Source organism: Trifolium pratense, linkage group LG5 (genome assembly GCF_020283565.1).
Source record: "Trifolium pratense cultivar HEN17-A07 linkage group LG5, ARS_RC_1.1, whole genome shotgun sequence".
Lineage (NCBI taxonomy): Eukaryota > Viridiplantae > Streptophyta > Magnoliopsida > Fabales > Fabaceae > Trifolium > Trifolium pratense.
In genome coordinates, this window is record NC_060063.1 from 14,407,058 (window position 1) to 14,424,715 (window position 17,658).

The 17,658-nt window shown below is 31.7% G+C and overlaps 2 protein-coding genes across 2 annotated transcripts; one reads left to right on the top strand and one right to left on the bottom strand.

The window, feature by feature from the left end:
- The first annotated feature begins 165 nt into the window (after positions 1-165).
- LOC123883992 (vacuolar protein sorting-associated protein 2 homolog 1) lies at positions 166-5,023 on the top strand. Its single transcript, XM_045932959.1, has 5 exons — positions 166-408; positions 1,336-1,466; positions 4,107-4,211; positions 4,388-4,648; positions 4,747-5,023. Exons 1-5 carry the CDS (start codon positions 372-374, stop codon positions 4,882-4,884), a joined length of 672 nt encoding a protein of 223 aa, XP_045788915.1. The 5' UTR covers positions 166-371; the 3' UTR covers positions 4,885-5,023.
- Positions 5,024-14,724: 9,701 nt separating this feature from the next.
- LOC123886084 (RING-H2 finger protein ATL52-like) lies at positions 14,725-15,279 on the bottom strand. The gene has a single exon (XM_045935424.1). It carries the CDS (start codon positions 15,277-15,279, stop codon positions 14,725-14,727), a length of 555 nt encoding a protein of 184 aa, XP_045791380.1.
- Positions 15,280-17,658: the final 2,379 nt, after the last annotated feature.

The window sequence follows — 17,658 nt, forward strand, 5'->3', positions numbered from 1 at the left end:
TCTCCTCCATCTCATCTTCAACACCAACTTAAACAACCACTACATTACTTTTTACATGTTGAAAATAGTTTCAACACAACCATTCCTCATGTACATATAAATTAATTTTTTTTTTATTTTAAAAATATTATTAGGTCTCACACGGATTGTAGCACGCCTTACCAAAAACACGGATTGTAGCACGTGCGAGAACAAAAAATTGTTTCCTGGATGATTCGTTATTTTAACGCTTACCGCGTAAGCAAGCTACACGATCAAAATCATCATCATCATCATCACAAAATCCATATCTCGCAAACCACGATCCAAGATCCTCTGTTTTTAAAATCATCAAATATCTTCTCTTTTCATTCTATCGAAAATCAATCACGATGAGTTTCATCTTCGGAAAGAGAAAAACTCCCGCAGGTTTGTGAATCATCAATCAAACTCTTTTCAAAATTAGGTTTTCTCAATTTTACATTCTTTTTAGTAATTATCTTCAACATCATCATATTATGTACCACAAAAAATCTAATTTGTTTGAAATTGTAGGTTTACCTTTATTTAATTTTAAATTAATAGCATCTCTGTTAGGATTACTATGCTAATTTCTTTTTAATTTTTATTTTTACATTTCAATAATAAGTTGTAGCTATGATTATAATAATAATACTAAGGAGCTAGTGATACTAACTGTATATTTAAACAGTGATATCTCTGTTAGGATTCTTTTTAGTTTTATGCAGGGCCGTCCCAGACAATTTAGAGCTATGTTCTAATATTAAAAAGGCTTCGTTGTATATTTGGTCCCTTAAGTTTATCTTAGCTTTCAATTTAGTCATTTATGTTTAAAAAGTTTCGAGTTGGTCCCTTACGTTACTGATTTCAACCTAAGTTTCGTCCTTTTCATTAAATTTGAGAAAATTTCGTGTAACTTTCTGTTAAATTTTGAGTTAATATCGTCTAAAACTTCCGGTGACACCTTCCTAAGTTGTCCATATATGCAAATATGTTAGTTACGTGGACGATTTTAGTAGAAATTTATCTAAAAGGACTAACTTGAAACTTTTTAAACATAAGGGACCAAATTGAAATTTAAAATAAACTTAAGGGACCAAATATGCAATCAAGCCTATTAAAAATTGGGCCGCTAATAAAAAGAAACACAAAAAAATCAAAAAGATTTGTTTTTTTTTTTACAGAGAAACTATTGTTAGTTGGTGGATGGAGACAACATTCTCTTGTTTTACAAATCTTTTGATTGATTTAGTGGCACTCAATATACATTTTGCTAGATGATATTGTGCTACATATTGATTTTGTAGTGTAAGATTGTGAAATTTTGATTTTCAGAGCTTCTACGAGAAAACAAGAGGATGTTGGACAAATCAATTAGGGAAATTGAGCGGGAGAGGCAAGGTTTACAAACTCAAGAGAAGAAATTGATTGCGGAGATAAAGAAAAGTGCTAAACAAGGCCAGATGGTAATGTGATAATTTCTTGATCGTTTTAAAAAAAAGGCATTGGGCCTTTAGGTTATAACTGTGGAAATGATATTTTTTAGTTTTTTTCTTCTTAATCTTACTATTTTCATGTACTTTGCTTTGAATGTTTTGCTTTATATTCTTTGTTGGTGAAACTGTTTCCTAGAGCTATTGAAGAAACTCATAAAATCTCTTCTATGTTTTCCTAATGGTTTTTTTAGTTACTTACTATTGTTAAACTAGTGAGATTCTGAGCTCTCGTATGTTCTAGAGAGAATGTGTAAATAATAAAAACAAGGTTTTGAGGAAGTGTGAAACAACAGAACTATTCTAGATTTCTAGTAATCTAGTTATATACATGATCGGCACATGAATACAATAGCTGTATGAGTTATTACAAACTATTTCATAAACAAGATTTCTTATGTGCGATAGATATGAAGTACATGTGAAAGGTGAGATTTACATTCCTACTCACCCATTATACTATGGCATACATGTCATATGCACCAAGCATGTTAAAAACAAAGTTGGGAATCCTCTTAGAGATTTAGTATATATATCTTCTAAATGGTCATTGAATTTTACAAAACCATGCAGCAGTTGTGTGATTTCTCCGTGGTAAACTTTTCTACTTGTAAGTAAAATACAAATCGATTTCTGCATTTGGTTTTACTGAAAAATATGGTCGAATGCAGTATCTAGAGCAGTTTGACTGTCACAAATTAAGTTCGTATTCATGACGTCAGGGATCAGCCAGCTGAAGCAATTGTTTTAGCCCCATAGGTTTACATCGTGTTGTTGCTATAGCACATAGTACTCTTCCTTGACACTTGATCTACAAACAATGTTTTGCTTCTTTAGTTTTCCATGGGATTAAGTTTCTTTCACAAAGATACAATGCCCTAAAGTTGATCTACTATCTGATGGCCAAACCAACAATTTCACCACCGCCTTTCGCATCACAAATTAACCTTTTTTACTACTGTAGTCTTGATGTAGCTAAAAATGTGAACTACAACATCTCAAGGCTATTACATGTAGCATTTAGAAACAAACTTACCACACCTTAATCAAAAGTAATTGTTGGTTTAGTTACTGTTAGATAGTTCAGACAACTATATTTCCCAGGGCCTCTGTTTCAAAAAAATATTTCCCAAGGTCTGTTAATATGAGCCCTTGCCTCAGTAGCAGTTAGATGTTAAGATCCAATGCAGAGTATCATTGAGACAATAGAGCACCGTGTCTGTTTCCTAAAGTATGTTTGTGGCATGATTTAGCTTAGTTATTGCAGCATGTGTAGTTGATTGTGCCATGTCAACACCTGAAAAATATTTAAGAGGGTCCAAGTCTTATGTCTGAAAGTGATTTGAGAACTGCCTAAGATATACCAGCTGAAAATTACCAATGATAACAATATCATCAATAAAAACTAGATGCAAAGGTCAAGTGGAAGGGTGCTGAAGGTAAACAGTGTGATCAGTATCACATCAAATATGCCAAATGAGACACAAGGAGGTTGTTTTAATATATTGAGAGATAAGGGTAATTAGCATACTAAGTTAGCTGATCCTTGAGCTGTAAAACTGGTGGCTGATGCATGTATACTTTCCTATAATTTACCATGTTAGAAGGTAATTTTAATATGAAGTGGTGAAGAAGCCAATGATGAATATAGCTTTTATGGTAGGAAAGAGGAGTATATGGGCTATCTTGACTAAAATGGTACTAGGAGGAGTATCTATACAGGTAAGATTTGCGGGCTACTGTGTAGGTAAGATTTGTGGGCTCCAATGATGTCAACTATCTCTATTACAATGTTTCTTATCTGATTGCCTTAGAAACAAGGCATGGAAAAGCGAACTTTCTTCACAAACTTGAGAACTTAATTGCCAAATTTGATGCTCTGCTACCATGTAAATAATCAAATTGGGGTTTTGAGGATGTGTATATTGTTAAAACAACTATTCTAATTATACAGATGATTGGCACATGAATACAGTGAAAATATTACTAATTACACTATTTTTTAAGCACAATTTCCTATATGCTATAGATACTGTGCGCATGTGAAGAAATAGATATCTATTCTATTAGAATATACTTGAATTTCATTTCGTGCAATGGTCAACAGTATTTAATGTTACATTTCTGCAGCACTTCAATTTTGGATGTCTTCCTTGTGTTTGACATTTAAATTGCATTTTCATTTATGATTTTCTGTGTCTTAACATTTTCTTCGGCACAATATGGGATTTATGTTAATACATACTTGTACATATGGATCAAGGTACAGTGTCTCTCATTCTCTACAGAATCATAGAAAATTGTATCTTTTTTTTAATTATTTAAAACTCATAAGATTTATGTTAAGAACTATCATTTTCTTAACATCATGTTTGGCTTGAAATGTAGCATGACAATAAAATGTGAAATTTTGATTGATGGAGTTTTTGCAAGATAAAATAGTGGAACTGATTTGCGCATGATGAATATTGTCAAACACAGACAAGTTTTATTTTTAACCCAAACTGAATATAGCCTGCAATGCCATATATTTTTGGTTCTCTATCGTTAACTTCTGACTTAGGAGACACTTATTTTATTAATGGCATTCTTTGTATTACATGTAATGTTCAGGGAGCTGTTAGAGTCATGGCAAAAGATCTTGTTCGAACAAGGCATCAGATTGAAAAGTTTTACAAGCTAAAATCACAGCTGCAAGGTGTATCACTTAGAATTCAGGTATTTTATGGTGACTGTATCTGATGTGCAAGGTGTCATTATTATTGGATTTATTATGTCCTAAGACTAATAGCAATGTTTATTTATTGGAATATAATTAAAATATTTGATCAAACACCATGAATTTACTGTATTTGAGTACCGAAAGCTAGTTTATTTATACTACACTTTTTCAGACATTGAAATCAACACAAGCAATGGGTGAGGCAATGAAAGGTGTGACAAAGGCCATGGGCCAAATGAATAGGCAGATGAATTTGCCAAATTTGCAAAAAATCATGCAAGAATTTGAAAGACAGAATGAGAAGATGGAACTGACGATGGAAGTGATGGGAGACGCAATAGACGATGCTTTGGAAGGGGATGAAGAAGAGGAAGAAACAGACGATCTTGTGAACCAAGTTCTTGATGAGATTGGAATTGACATAAACCAAGAGGTATGTTTCTTATTTCATATTCAACATGACTTTTCACCTAAAAGTAAATAACACTAGTGGTATAGCAATGTTTAACGAGTTTTTGTTTCGATGTGCAGCTTGTAAATGCACCATCATCAGCTGTTGCTGCCCCGGCTGCAAAGACTAAGGTACCTCAAGTTGAAACTGCTGCGGCCGATGATAGCGGGATAGATAGTGATTTACAGGCAAGATTAGACAACTTAAGAAAAATGTAGTCTTTCATCTATGATATTGGGACTCGTATGTAACGGCGGGAAGAATGAACCTTATTTGTACCATATACCTATAATTGACAAGTTGTGCTGTGATTTGATGAACCCATGATGATTATAAATATATGTTGTTTTGTGTAAATAATTTTTCTTTTTCAGTTTTGATATGTTAATAGGATAAATTCTAATATGGACCACTTCATCAAGTGGTCCATGGTGCATACTTTGAATATTTGTTCGTATTTTGTAATGATTGTTTCTCTCCTACCATCAAAGAAAAGAAAAATATATAATTTAAGGTATGTATGGATTGACTTATTTTTGAGCTTATGTGAAACCGCTTATGCAAAGTAGTTTATCAAAAAAGAGTTTATAAAGACACAATTTTTGCATAAGCTAAAAAATAAGTCAAATTCAAACAGGCCCTTAGTATTTAATCTAGGCCGTGCTTGGACAACAAAAAATGTAACATAATAAAATTATGCTCCTTTCTCTGTACTTAATAAGAAAAAAATTATTTTTAGATTAATGGAATAATGTATATATTTTACTAGATAAGGGATCAAATATGTATCAATCATTCTATAAATCTAAAACATGAATTTTTTCTCATATATTAAATACTAGATGGAGTACTTCCTAAGTATTAATATATTTTTTCTCATCTATGAATATAACAGTTATCAATATTTATGTGTATTTTTAAAAATTTATGCAATTACATGTACCAAAAAAATAAAAAAATTATGCAATTACTTATAGGATTTAAAATGCTCGTGCTCAAGAGCATGTGGACATAACATATTTGCAAGGGTAAACAACTATTTTGGTGTGCGATTCTTTTTTTAATTTACAATGAGCTGAGAACCAGTGGCGGAGCTAGCCCGAAAAATTGGGGCGGGCCGCTATAAATATAAATCGAATATGCAAAAGAAATTACTAAAAAAAAGACATCATATTGAGAGTGTGTCTAGTATGGATATCTCAAAAATAGTCAAAAGGTGGACCATGTTTATTAAATAAATTTTAAAAATATATTATGAAATATATTTTATGTCAAATGTGTAAACTTCATACTTTTTAATTAGTTTTTGTATTTATGTTTATAATATTATATGCATCTCTCTAACAAAAATTTTAATTTTTTTAACAAAAGATTAATCAAACATGAATTTTTTTGCACAAACTCTATTTTAAATAAAAATTTGAGTACTTTTTTCTCCAAAAAAATATAATTGAATAATTCGACAAAATAAATTATACATTTTAAGACATGTATAAATTATTAAACAATAAAAAATTAGAAGGGATGCTTAAAAAAATAAATAAAAAAGTATATTTGAATCATTTGAATTCTGGGACGTACAAATAGCGGGGGTTTGAAACCCCCTCAAAATGAAAATCTGTTAAAGAATACTTGATTTTATGGTTTGAAACCCTCGCAAAACAAAATATAACAAACTACACAAACTATTTAGCGGGTGTTTATAACCGCCGCGAAATAGTATACCTATGAAAAAAAATTAAAAATTCTGGGGCGGGCCTGTTGACACCAAAATTACAAAGTTTATGGTATTGAGAAACTTTTGGTGTTAGAATTTGAAAAGAAGGAAAAAATGGAATGGTCATATGAATATTAATTAGAGAGTAGATTCCACCATGTTATTTGGAATTTGGAATGGCCATATATGAATTTGAAAGTATTTCTGTCGAAGTGATTAGCTTTCATTAAATTCAAGGCATTCTTTTAGTCAAAGATGCAACTTGTTGGTCGAATTATTGTGATTGGTTTTAATTTGGTCGAATTATATATAATTATCAACATGTTGGACGAATTATAAACAGTATTGGAGCGACAAAGTGAAGCAAGGCAAACGCATGCAAGTGGAAATTATTTTTATTTGTCTTGTAACTATGCCAAGTGTAAGGCTATGCTATTAGAAGTTATTTCCTGTTTTAACTTAGACCGTAGGATCTAGTGGTAGTTTTTCCTGCAAGGTCTATATATATCTGTTTGTAATAAGAACAAAGGGTGGAATCCTATTTTATGAAAGTCTTGCAACACCCACGCCGCGGTGGCAAACGGGTTCAAGGGACGGACATAGATGGATTCCAACCACTATTTATATTCAAATGTCATTTAATCTTTCAAGTCCTTTAAAGTTTATGCACTTTATCATTTCATTGCAATTTATCTTCAGGTTCTTTAACTTTTATTTGCAAATATTTTAACAAGTTTATGCAAATTTACTTTAATCCTTTTTGTATTTTAATTTGATCATTCGACTTCGTCGAATCAGTCTGTTTTTAATGCATTTAATGCAAATCAGACAATAAATGTTCAAGTAAAAGATGATGAACATTCATATTTTTCTAGAAAATAACACACAAATATGTTCCGAGATTTACTAGTTGATCTCTCAAGTAATTAATTTAAACTAGCGGTTGTTTACCAAAAATCAGTGTAAACAAATTGGCACGCCCAGTGGGACTGTTTTGTGTGTTATTTTCTTTTTGAAATTTTTTTACAAGGATTGAAATATGAAAAGTTTTAGTCTTTGAGTGGCCTCTAATGATTGATCATGGTGATTTAATTTCTATGGTTAACAATTATTATGAGAATATTGATATTTCTGGGCAAATTGCGAATCAAATTGTGGCTATAAGAAACGGTTTTCGAAACCGTAGTGAAAATGGTTTTCGAAACCATAATTTTTTAGAGGCCATATTATCTTAGCAATTTGAATTGTTTACATTCATCATGTAAAGATTGAATTGCTTTTAACTCCAAGTGGTATGGAGAAGTTTTTAATAAAATAAAATTCAAGAAAACGATGATCGAAATTGTTTTCTAATAATTAATGTGTATATACTTGATTTCATGAATCAAATTTGGTTGGGTACGGTTAAGCCAATATTTAGAAGATTCAAATTAAATTTTGATGAAATACTTTGCCATGCATGATGCTAACATGGAAGTTGTTTTTAAAATTGGTAAAGTGGTCAAAGTTTTGTTGATCATATCAAGTATGAAAAGATAAGTGAAATATTGGTCAAACATGGTTCGAGAGATGCTGCAAAACTGGTTGAATTTTCATATTGTTTATCTCATTCTAAGAATGATGTTTTCGACCAAGAATTTTATTAAGGTTTTGACCAAAACGATGGTAAAGTCTTACCATGTTTATTTCGACATAAAAGAAAAAATGTGATGATGAAGTCAGAATCATCTTCTCTAAAATTTGGCCATGTTTCTTTCAAAAGAGGTCATTAAGTGTTTTCTCTAAATTGATGACATGATTAAAAATGTTATTCCTCTCATTTTCTTCGAGAAACAACATTTTTGGGGGCCTCTGTTGACACCAAAATTACAAAGTTTATGGTATTGAGAAACTTTTGGTGTTAGAATTTGAAAAGAAGGAAAAAATGGAATGGTCATATGAATATTAATTAGAGAGTAGATTCCACCATGTTATTTGGAATTTGGAATGGCCATATATGAATTTGAAAGTATTTCTGTCGAAGTGATTAGCTTTCATTAAATTCAAGGCATTCTTTTAGTCAAAGATGCAACTTGTTGGTCGAATTATTGTGATTGGTTTTAATTTGGTCGAATTATATATAATTATCAACATGTTGGACGAATTATAAACAGTATTGGAGCGACAAAGTGAAGCAAGGCAAACGCATGCAAGTGGAAATTATTTTTATTTGTCTTGTAACTATGCCAAGTGTAAGGCTATGCTATTAGAAGTTATTTCCTGTTTTAACTTAGACCGTAGGATCTAGTGGTAGTTTTTCCTGCAAGGTCTATATATATCTGTTTGTAATAAGAACAAAGGGTGGAATCCTATTTTATGAAAGTCTTGCAACACCCACGCCGCGGTGGCAAACGGGTTCAAGGGACGGACATAGATGGATTCCAACCACTATTTATATTCAAATGTCATTTAATCTTTCAAGTCCTTTAAAGTTTATGCACTTTATCATTTCATTGCAATTTATCTTCAGGTTCTTTAACTTTTATTTGCAAATATTTTAACAAGTTTATGCAAATTTACTTTAATCATTTTTGTATTTTAATTTGATCATTCGACTTCGTCGAATCAGTCTGTTTTTAATGCATTTAATGCAAATCAGACAATAAATGTTCAAGTAAAAGATGATGAACATTCATATTTTTCTAGAAAATAACACACAAATATGTTCCGAGATTTACTAGTTGATCTCTCAAGTAATTAATTTAAACTAGCGGTTGTTTACCAAAAATCAGTGTAAACAGGGCCATGGCCCTGTCCAGCCCATGAAGGGCTCCGCCCCTGCTGAGAACTCAGGACTTATAACATACTATCCAAATCCCTCACCACTAGATCAAATGTAGTGGCTTATTTTGATGTCCGATTCTAAATACATTGTCAAATGTGTCTTTGTTTGTCAAATGTACTCCCTATTGAAGTAAAATAAATAAAATACGTTAGAATTATTATTAATTAAAAATTGAAGAGCGTAGTATCCTTTTCCTTATTACTAGTAAGAGTCAACATTTTGTCTTACTTGCCCGTATTGTCCAATACCATTTGTTGGGTTCCTTATCGGAGTCTGGCCAGTGTACATTAGTAGTAGTATTTGTTTAGGAGTTACTTTTGCATTCATACCAGTTACTTAAATATTGTCCACTATTAAAGTAGCGTATGAGTAAAAGTAGGACGCACGAGTAATCGATAGGATGACAAAAGTAACTCTCATTTGGTTATCCTTCTTTGACGCATTTATGATACTGTGTGTGATGATTGTTATCGGAAAGACTTAAATATCACTTTCATCTCTGTATGTACGCGCTTTTTTGTTTTAGTCTCTGTATCATTTTTTTTAAAAGACGTCCCTGTATGTGCAATTTTTATTTTTATTTTCGTCCCTAAAGACTGCGTTTGTAATAGCTACTAAGTAACTACAAACACAGTCGTTTTTTAATGGGAGGGACAAAAATAACAAGATTTGTACATTCAGGGACTTTTTTTTTTTAAAAAAAAAAATCGATACAGAGACTAAAAGCAAAAAAACGCATACATACACAGACGAATGTGATATTTAAGCCTATCAAAAATGGATCGTCACCCGTAACAATTTCATCGTGGACAATCTATTTTTTTTTTTGACACACGTGGACAATCTATTGTTAATATTTGTCTTTTACTTACTTTTTTGGTCATTTTTATAATAAATTTTTTATTTTTCAAGTTTATTTAATAATTAATGTATTTGTTTTATATTATATGTCAAATATATGAGATATTCAATGAATTTAAAAACTTATTGTTTTTTTTTTTTATAAAAAGAATTGAAAGAAGTATTTTTTTTTGTTAATTACCATTTACTCCTAGTAAATGATTGAATGGGAGAAAATTTAAATCTTTGTCTTACAAAAAATTAATGAAATTTTCTCGAATTTAGTTCACTCGAATGATAAATAATGAAATTCCTTAAACAAATTAAAACGAATTAAAACTTGATTCTCAAAGATTTAATTAATGAAATTTAAAATCTGGAACAATAAATAAAATTTGATAAAAAAATTACTCGTATTTCTCTAAAAATATGAGTTTAGGTTTTTTGAATGATGTACCCTCTTCTTTGTACGAATTAATTATCAATGAAATGATCTAGCTTTAATTTTGCTAAAAAAAAATAGTTTTCTCGAATAATTTGTTCTTAAAATGAGTTCATTAAATGATTTAGATCCAATCGATTTCTTAAACATATTTAATAATTTAAACATGCATATATTTAGAGATGATTTTTCTTTTTCCCATCAATAAAACGATTAAGAAATTTCAATGATATGGACTCATGTGGGCACCAAATTGCCAACCAATAAAATGGAACGGGAAGACAGCTCTCCTTCCCGAGGCTAAAAAACAAAAGGCTTAAATGCAGTTTTACCCCCCCTATTTTGAAAAATGCGGAATTTTACCCCCCCTATTTTAAAATGCGGAATTTTACCCCCCCTATTTTATAATTTGTTGGATTTTGCCCCCCCACCAAAATTTTGCACAAAATCTGCTTCTGAGCCTCAAGTTCAAAGCTACGCACAGAACTCAATTTGGATCAATAATTCACCAAACTGGTACCGAAACGACCGCAATCGAGTTAGTTTTCCACAGAATCAAACTCCACTAAATTTGGAGTTACAGAGAGAGATTAATTACTGTTTTAGTGAAGGTCTGTTCAAATTAATTATCGTATGAAACTACTACTGGTATTCTCGTCATTCCTCTCACCCATTAGCTCATTTTTTAATACTATTTACATGTATGGAAATCTAACGAAATTACCCTTGTTGGCATTTCAATTTCGTCGAATTTGGAGTTACGATGTGTTCGGTAGACGATGTTGAATTTGAAGATCACAAGTAGATTTCTGCAGAATTAGTAATTGGACAGACCTTCACTAAAACGGTAATTAATCTCTCTCTGTAACTCCAAATTTACTGGGGTTTGATTTTGTGGAAAGCTAACTCGATTACGGTCATTTCGGTAGCCATTTGGTGAATTATGGATCCAAATTGAGTTGTATGCGAAGCTTTGAAGTTGTGACTCGAAAGCAGATTTTTTGCAGAATTTTGGGGACATACCTTCACTAAAACGGTAATTAATCTCTCTTTGTAACTCCAAATTCAGTGGGGTTTGATTATGTGGAAAGATAACTCGATTACGGTCATTTCGGTAGCCGTTTGGTGAATTATGGATCCAAATTGAGTTGTATGCGAAGCTTTGAAGTTGTGAGTCGAAAGCAGATTTTTTGCAGAATTTTGGGGGACATACCCTCACTAAAACGGTAATTAATCTCTCTTTGTAACTCCAAATTCAGTGGGGTTTGATTATGTGGAAAGATAACTCGATTACGGTCATTTCGGTATCCTTTTGGCAAATTATTGATCAAAATTGAGTTGTGTGCGAAGCTTTAAAGTTGTGACTCGAAAGCAGAATTTTAGGGGGGGCAAAATCCAACAAATTATAAAACAGAGGGGGTAAAAGTCCGCGTTTAAAAACAGGGGGGGTAAAATTCCGATTTAATCAAAATAGGGGGGGCAAAACTGCATTTAAGCCAAAACAAAACAATAGGCTGTATGACTGTATCTGATCAAGTCACATCTACTGATGACGGGTTTGTGTAATAGTGTGTTAGGTTTGATCCTCAGTTCATTGGAAACAAATAAACTTAACTCAATTTACTAACAATTTTTTTTTATGTAGTACTACTTCATCAATAAAATTAAAATATTTACCATTGTCTAAAAAAAAATTAAAATATTTACCGTCCTAAAATAAAAGTAAAAATTTATTAACAAAAATAAATTATTTAATTTAAATTTTATATTAAATATATCAAGTTGTTTTAACTCATTTTTATTTCAGCGATGCTATTCATCACGATACTGAATTTGGCGAATTCCACGATCAGTGCAAAACCATCACAATTTGTTTGTTTTTTAAATAAAAAAAGTTATATAATTTGGTATTTTACATAAAATAGGGGGTGATTGTGTGTTATTCTTGATTTTCATGAATTGTAATTTCGTGATAACAAGCATAATTCTTTTATTTATATTTTGGAACAGAGAGCGTCGAGTATATTGTTTGAAAAAAACTGAAGTATATTGAAATATGTACTGTTCCTTTCATAGCCGGCTCACAACATCATAAATCACAATCATACTAATTGTGTACCATCCATTATGTTTAAATTTTGGGTGCTTATCAAAATATCTTCTCTCTTCATTTTTTGTGTGTGCAGAATATACAATGTAAATAAGTTGTTAAATTGCTCATGTGTATAGGCATAGAGCATGGCAGAATGAGTTGGATGAGTTGAGTGTTTATTAGTTATTGACAATAAAAATTTATAAAATAAGTTTTTTGTTATAAGTAAATTTTAATTATAAAGAGAATAAGGTGTATTTAACTTTTACAATTCGAAAATCACCATTAGATGCTATTTAGACAAGTTGTAAAATTATTTATTGCACCAATCAACATAGACCATACGGGGTATTTCACTCACCTCTACCTAAAAATCAAAACCATGAAATATAAATCATTTGATCCGCAAGAGAAGCCAAATTCAGCAAAGACACCATAGGAACCACATTGTAGTGATCCAAATTAAATGTCAAAACTTTGATCATTTTTTACTCTTCACGAAGGTACCAACCAAGTTGTGGTCCACCTGCATCCATCAACAAATTTTCCTCCATACTTGTTCTGAGAAACAGCAATTGAAGAACGAATGATTAAGATCTTCGACCTGTCTAAAACAAAATGCACAACAAAGATCATGATAATTTGTAATAATACCCCTACTAGGCAAAGCCGCACGCGTTGGGAGTTTCGCTAACAACAACCTCCATCCAACCATACCAACCTTAGAAGGTACATCATTTAACCACAACCTTTTAAAGCACACATTACATCGGTGTCAATAACATGCATTACATCCATATTTTGAAGATAAGAATAAGAATATGTTGAACAAACTGAAAATTGGCTTGATGCCTCTAATACCCACTTCCTTCTATCCGTCCTATCCTAAATTGGCTCACATCAACAAGGAGTACTGCTGACGCCGCAACTTCTGTTGCCTCTGCGTACTATATCGATGCCGGTCATTCCAACAAGGAGTACTGCTGACCACTCGAAACAACACTGAAAATAGGATCTTCAAAAGTGTCGTGCCAAGTTTGTACAAGAGTCCCATTTAAACATGGGAAAGACTTGCTTAAGCACAATCACAAATTAAAGGTGTTAGGCACACACAATAATGAAAAAAAAATAAAAAGAATGCTATATATGAAATGATGTGAATGAATTATTTTGCTATTGATTTTATTTATTTGTGAGTGTGCCTAAATATTTTCTATTTGTGTTTGCGTCAAAGTAAGACTTCCTCAGCAACCAATACTTTCTTAACCAATGCATTCATTTTTTTTAAAAGTTTACATAAAAACAACTATCAACAATATGCATTACTCCTACTATTTTAAAATTGTCATTAAATTATTAAGAGACAATAATTATTCCATGTGTGTTTAATTATAAGATCCTTTTATAATAGTAAAAAAAATAAATCCTTTTATAAATAAAAAATCTTTTTAAATATAAGACTCTCAACAAATTTTTGAATACATTTATTGCTCTATTTTCAAACATACCCCTTATTATATTAATACTACCAAATTGCCTCGAAAAATGACAAGTAAATAGGAACTAAATTTATCTATAATAAAAGCGATAAATAATAAAGAACAAAAAGAGTAATTTTTTTTTGGTTTTTCACCACCAGTTTAATTTGGTTCAGGGGTCAGTTCTGGCATCAAGTGATTCCAGCTTCCTCCCGATCGCAGTTGTGGGGGATCGAACCGCGGTCCTCCCTACCAAGTTCAACGCCAATCACCACTAAACCAACTGACGATTGGTAAAAAAAGAGTAATTTGGAAAATGGACTTAAAAATAATACATTTTTATTTAACAAAAATTATAGAGATAAATAAGCAAGCAAATATGTAACAATATTTAAGTTGCTTCGATTAATAAAGAACTAAAAATAAGTCTTCCAAAGGCAACTTTAATTGTAAAGCTAAGAAGACATTTGATACTTTTGACTGCATAATCAAAACCGTAATTTTTCACTTCTCAACATTTAGTGAGTTGTGTATGTGAATTTTACCGCTAAACTCTTAAAAAAAAAAGGAAAACCAAAAAAGAAGTAACTAGTGTGGTGGGGTGTTCAAATGTCATGTCCTAGAGGCAAAACAACGTGCCAAACACATTTCTAAACTAATCAAAATCAAACATTGATGCTCCCACCAGATTCAATCAACCCATCCCTAGAATTTTCTTCTTGAAAATCATGACAAAATGGCCCAACAGGTGTTCTACAAATTGGACAATCAAAGTGAGAAAAAAGCCACATATCTATACAAAGAGCATGAAAACAATGTTTACACTTAGGTAATTTCCTAACATCTTCACCTTCTTCATAAACCATTAAGCAAACAGAACATTCATAATCATAATAACCCTTTTGTTCTTCTTCTTTTGCTATCACTTCCTTCTTGTACTTGAAGCTTGAAAGCAAGTTCCTTTGTTGGTTTTCAAACCTCATATTATTATTACTATTTGCACCTCCTTCAATATTTGTTCTTGTAGGTTGTGATAATTGATTGTGGTTTCTATTGCAACGTTTTATTATGATGATGTTGTAAATTGCTAGGACTATAGCTGCAATTCCCATCACTACTAGACCATAGTATAACATAGGTATGCTATTGTTTTTGTTTGATAAAGAAGATGGTGGTGGTGGAGGAGATGGGATTGTGAAAGGGCTTAGAACATCAACCATTTTGTTTGGGGGTGGTTTTTTGAGAAATTTGGAGAACAAATTTAATGTGGAGAAACAAGTTGAAAAATATTTATAGTATATAGAACTAGCTAGATATGAGAGCAAAATCCTATCCAAAATATTGATTGGGTGAAAGAATTAATAGTTAGAGATTAAAATATATTATAATAAATTTTTAGGTGAAAATAATACATTATAAAATTGATAAGGAGTTAATATAAAAGACATGGTGGTTATGTTATGATTGGTGCAAGAGAATAAAATATTAAATTTTTTGTTTATTTAATATAAAATAAAATGTCATTGAATAATATAAGAAAGGACAAAATGCTGTAAAATAAGGACACAAAGATGAGTGATGGTGAATTTTGTCTCATAGCCAGTGGTTTTGGACTTTTGGTAATTCTCTATAGTCAAAAATAGCAATGAATGATTTAAGAATTATCTCCATCTACTTGTGAGTATTGAAATTTGGATAATTGAATATAAATATAGGATATAAAAAAAAAAAAAAGAAGAGGGAAAATGTCTAAGAATGAGATTGAAAGCACATGAAAAAAATATAAAAGAAGAAAGGGAAAATCAATTCCTATTAAAAATAAATTTCATCCATTTAAAAAATATACTTGTTCTGATCGATCACATGTAGGAGTATGACATACTATTAAATGAAATGGTTATAAACTATAATGTCTCCTCCTAAAGGTTTCATAATGTTGGATGAGGTTGGCCTTTGTTTATTCGATTTGCTGATCTCCTTCAACTCATACCAGGGCGGGCAGGGAAAGATCGAGACGATAAGTCATCGAAGGGTTTGTGTGAATCGAATGGTAAGTATTACTCGTTTGAAAGTTTCCTACGGTGATCTAATATCTTTTCAAGAAAATGATGCGAAAATCCGTGGTGAAGAAATAAGGAGATCTTTCTATATCGAAATATCAGTTGAGAAAATCATAGGAAAATTTCTGGATCACCCGGTAAGAATGTGGAGGAGAACCAAAACAGAATGGTTCCACCTACTCAAAACTAAGCGGGGATGCCGCCTACTACTAAAATCCCGGAAAAGGAACAAACCCTTCGCCTAATTCTTTTGAGGCCCGGCCTGAGGGTCAGGAACGGGAAAGAAGAATAAGGACAGCCTCGAGGTCAATTCTTTCTTTTAGGAGAGATCACACCCCTCCTTTTCAGTCGCCCTCTAGAACTAAGTAAGTTGAGCTCTTTCGACTCCTAGACCAGCTGTGATCTTATATATATATATATATATATATGTGTGTGTGTGTGTGTGTGTGTGTGTGTGTGTGTACCACCAGTTTAATCTGGTTCGGAGGTTAATTCTGGCATCAAGTGGTTCCAGCCCCCTCTCGATCGCAGTTGCGGGGAATCAAACCGTGGTCCTCCCTACCAAGTTCAGCGTCAATCACCATTTAACTAACTAACGATTGATGAATCAAAGATGCTTTTTGTTGTGGACTTATCTATGTTGGAACAAATTGGTTTTGTTAATCTCTCTAGTGGTTTTGATGAGAACAAGGTATTAAAGAATAATTGGTGTTAATAATATTTATTAAAGTGTGTAGGATTGAAAGATAATTTTTATATTCACTTGAACATGTTGAAGAGAAACTGTAAAACAAATTCTGAGAAGCAGACTCTGAAGACATTCAGAGGTTGCAAGCTTCAGAAGCAGTAAACATTAGACTCCGAGTCAATATATTCTTGGAAGATTCGACTTTGGTCACTTAGAGGTTCATTTCAAAGTTAACAAAGAGGAAATAAGAAAGTACAATGTCAGTTTCATAGCATTTGGAACAGTTGTCCTTTTGCAGGAATGTGAAGACATTATCCTCCTCGTCAAAGCATTGAAGCAGTTCTTACCCAGATTGCAACTGTCTTTGCAGAAAGTAAAATACAAGTTCCAACAAGCATCTCAACGGTCATCTTCAATAGATATATTTCTTCTGCATATAAATCTAGTTGAAGAACAATATCAAAACTTACAGACTCTGAAACGCTAAATCTCTACCAAAATCAAAACTGTCAAAAACACATAGGAATTCTTACAAACTTTGTATATTAATTAGAATTTAAGTGTTAAGTCTTGTATCCACGTTGTATTTTGTGAACACCGTGTTTACACTGATTTTTGGTAAACAACCGCTAGTTTAAATTAATTACTTGAGAGATCAACTAGTAAATCTCGGGACAAGTGTTTGTGCGTTAGATTAAAAGAGTTTTGAATGTTCTTCATTGAATATGACATTAATTTGCAATAAAAAGTTTATTTAAAGCAAAAGGTTTTGAATGCGAAGTTTGTAAAGTAAAGTTTATGAAAACGAAACATGTAAATCATAAATCAAAGATAAATGACAAGAAAGTTCA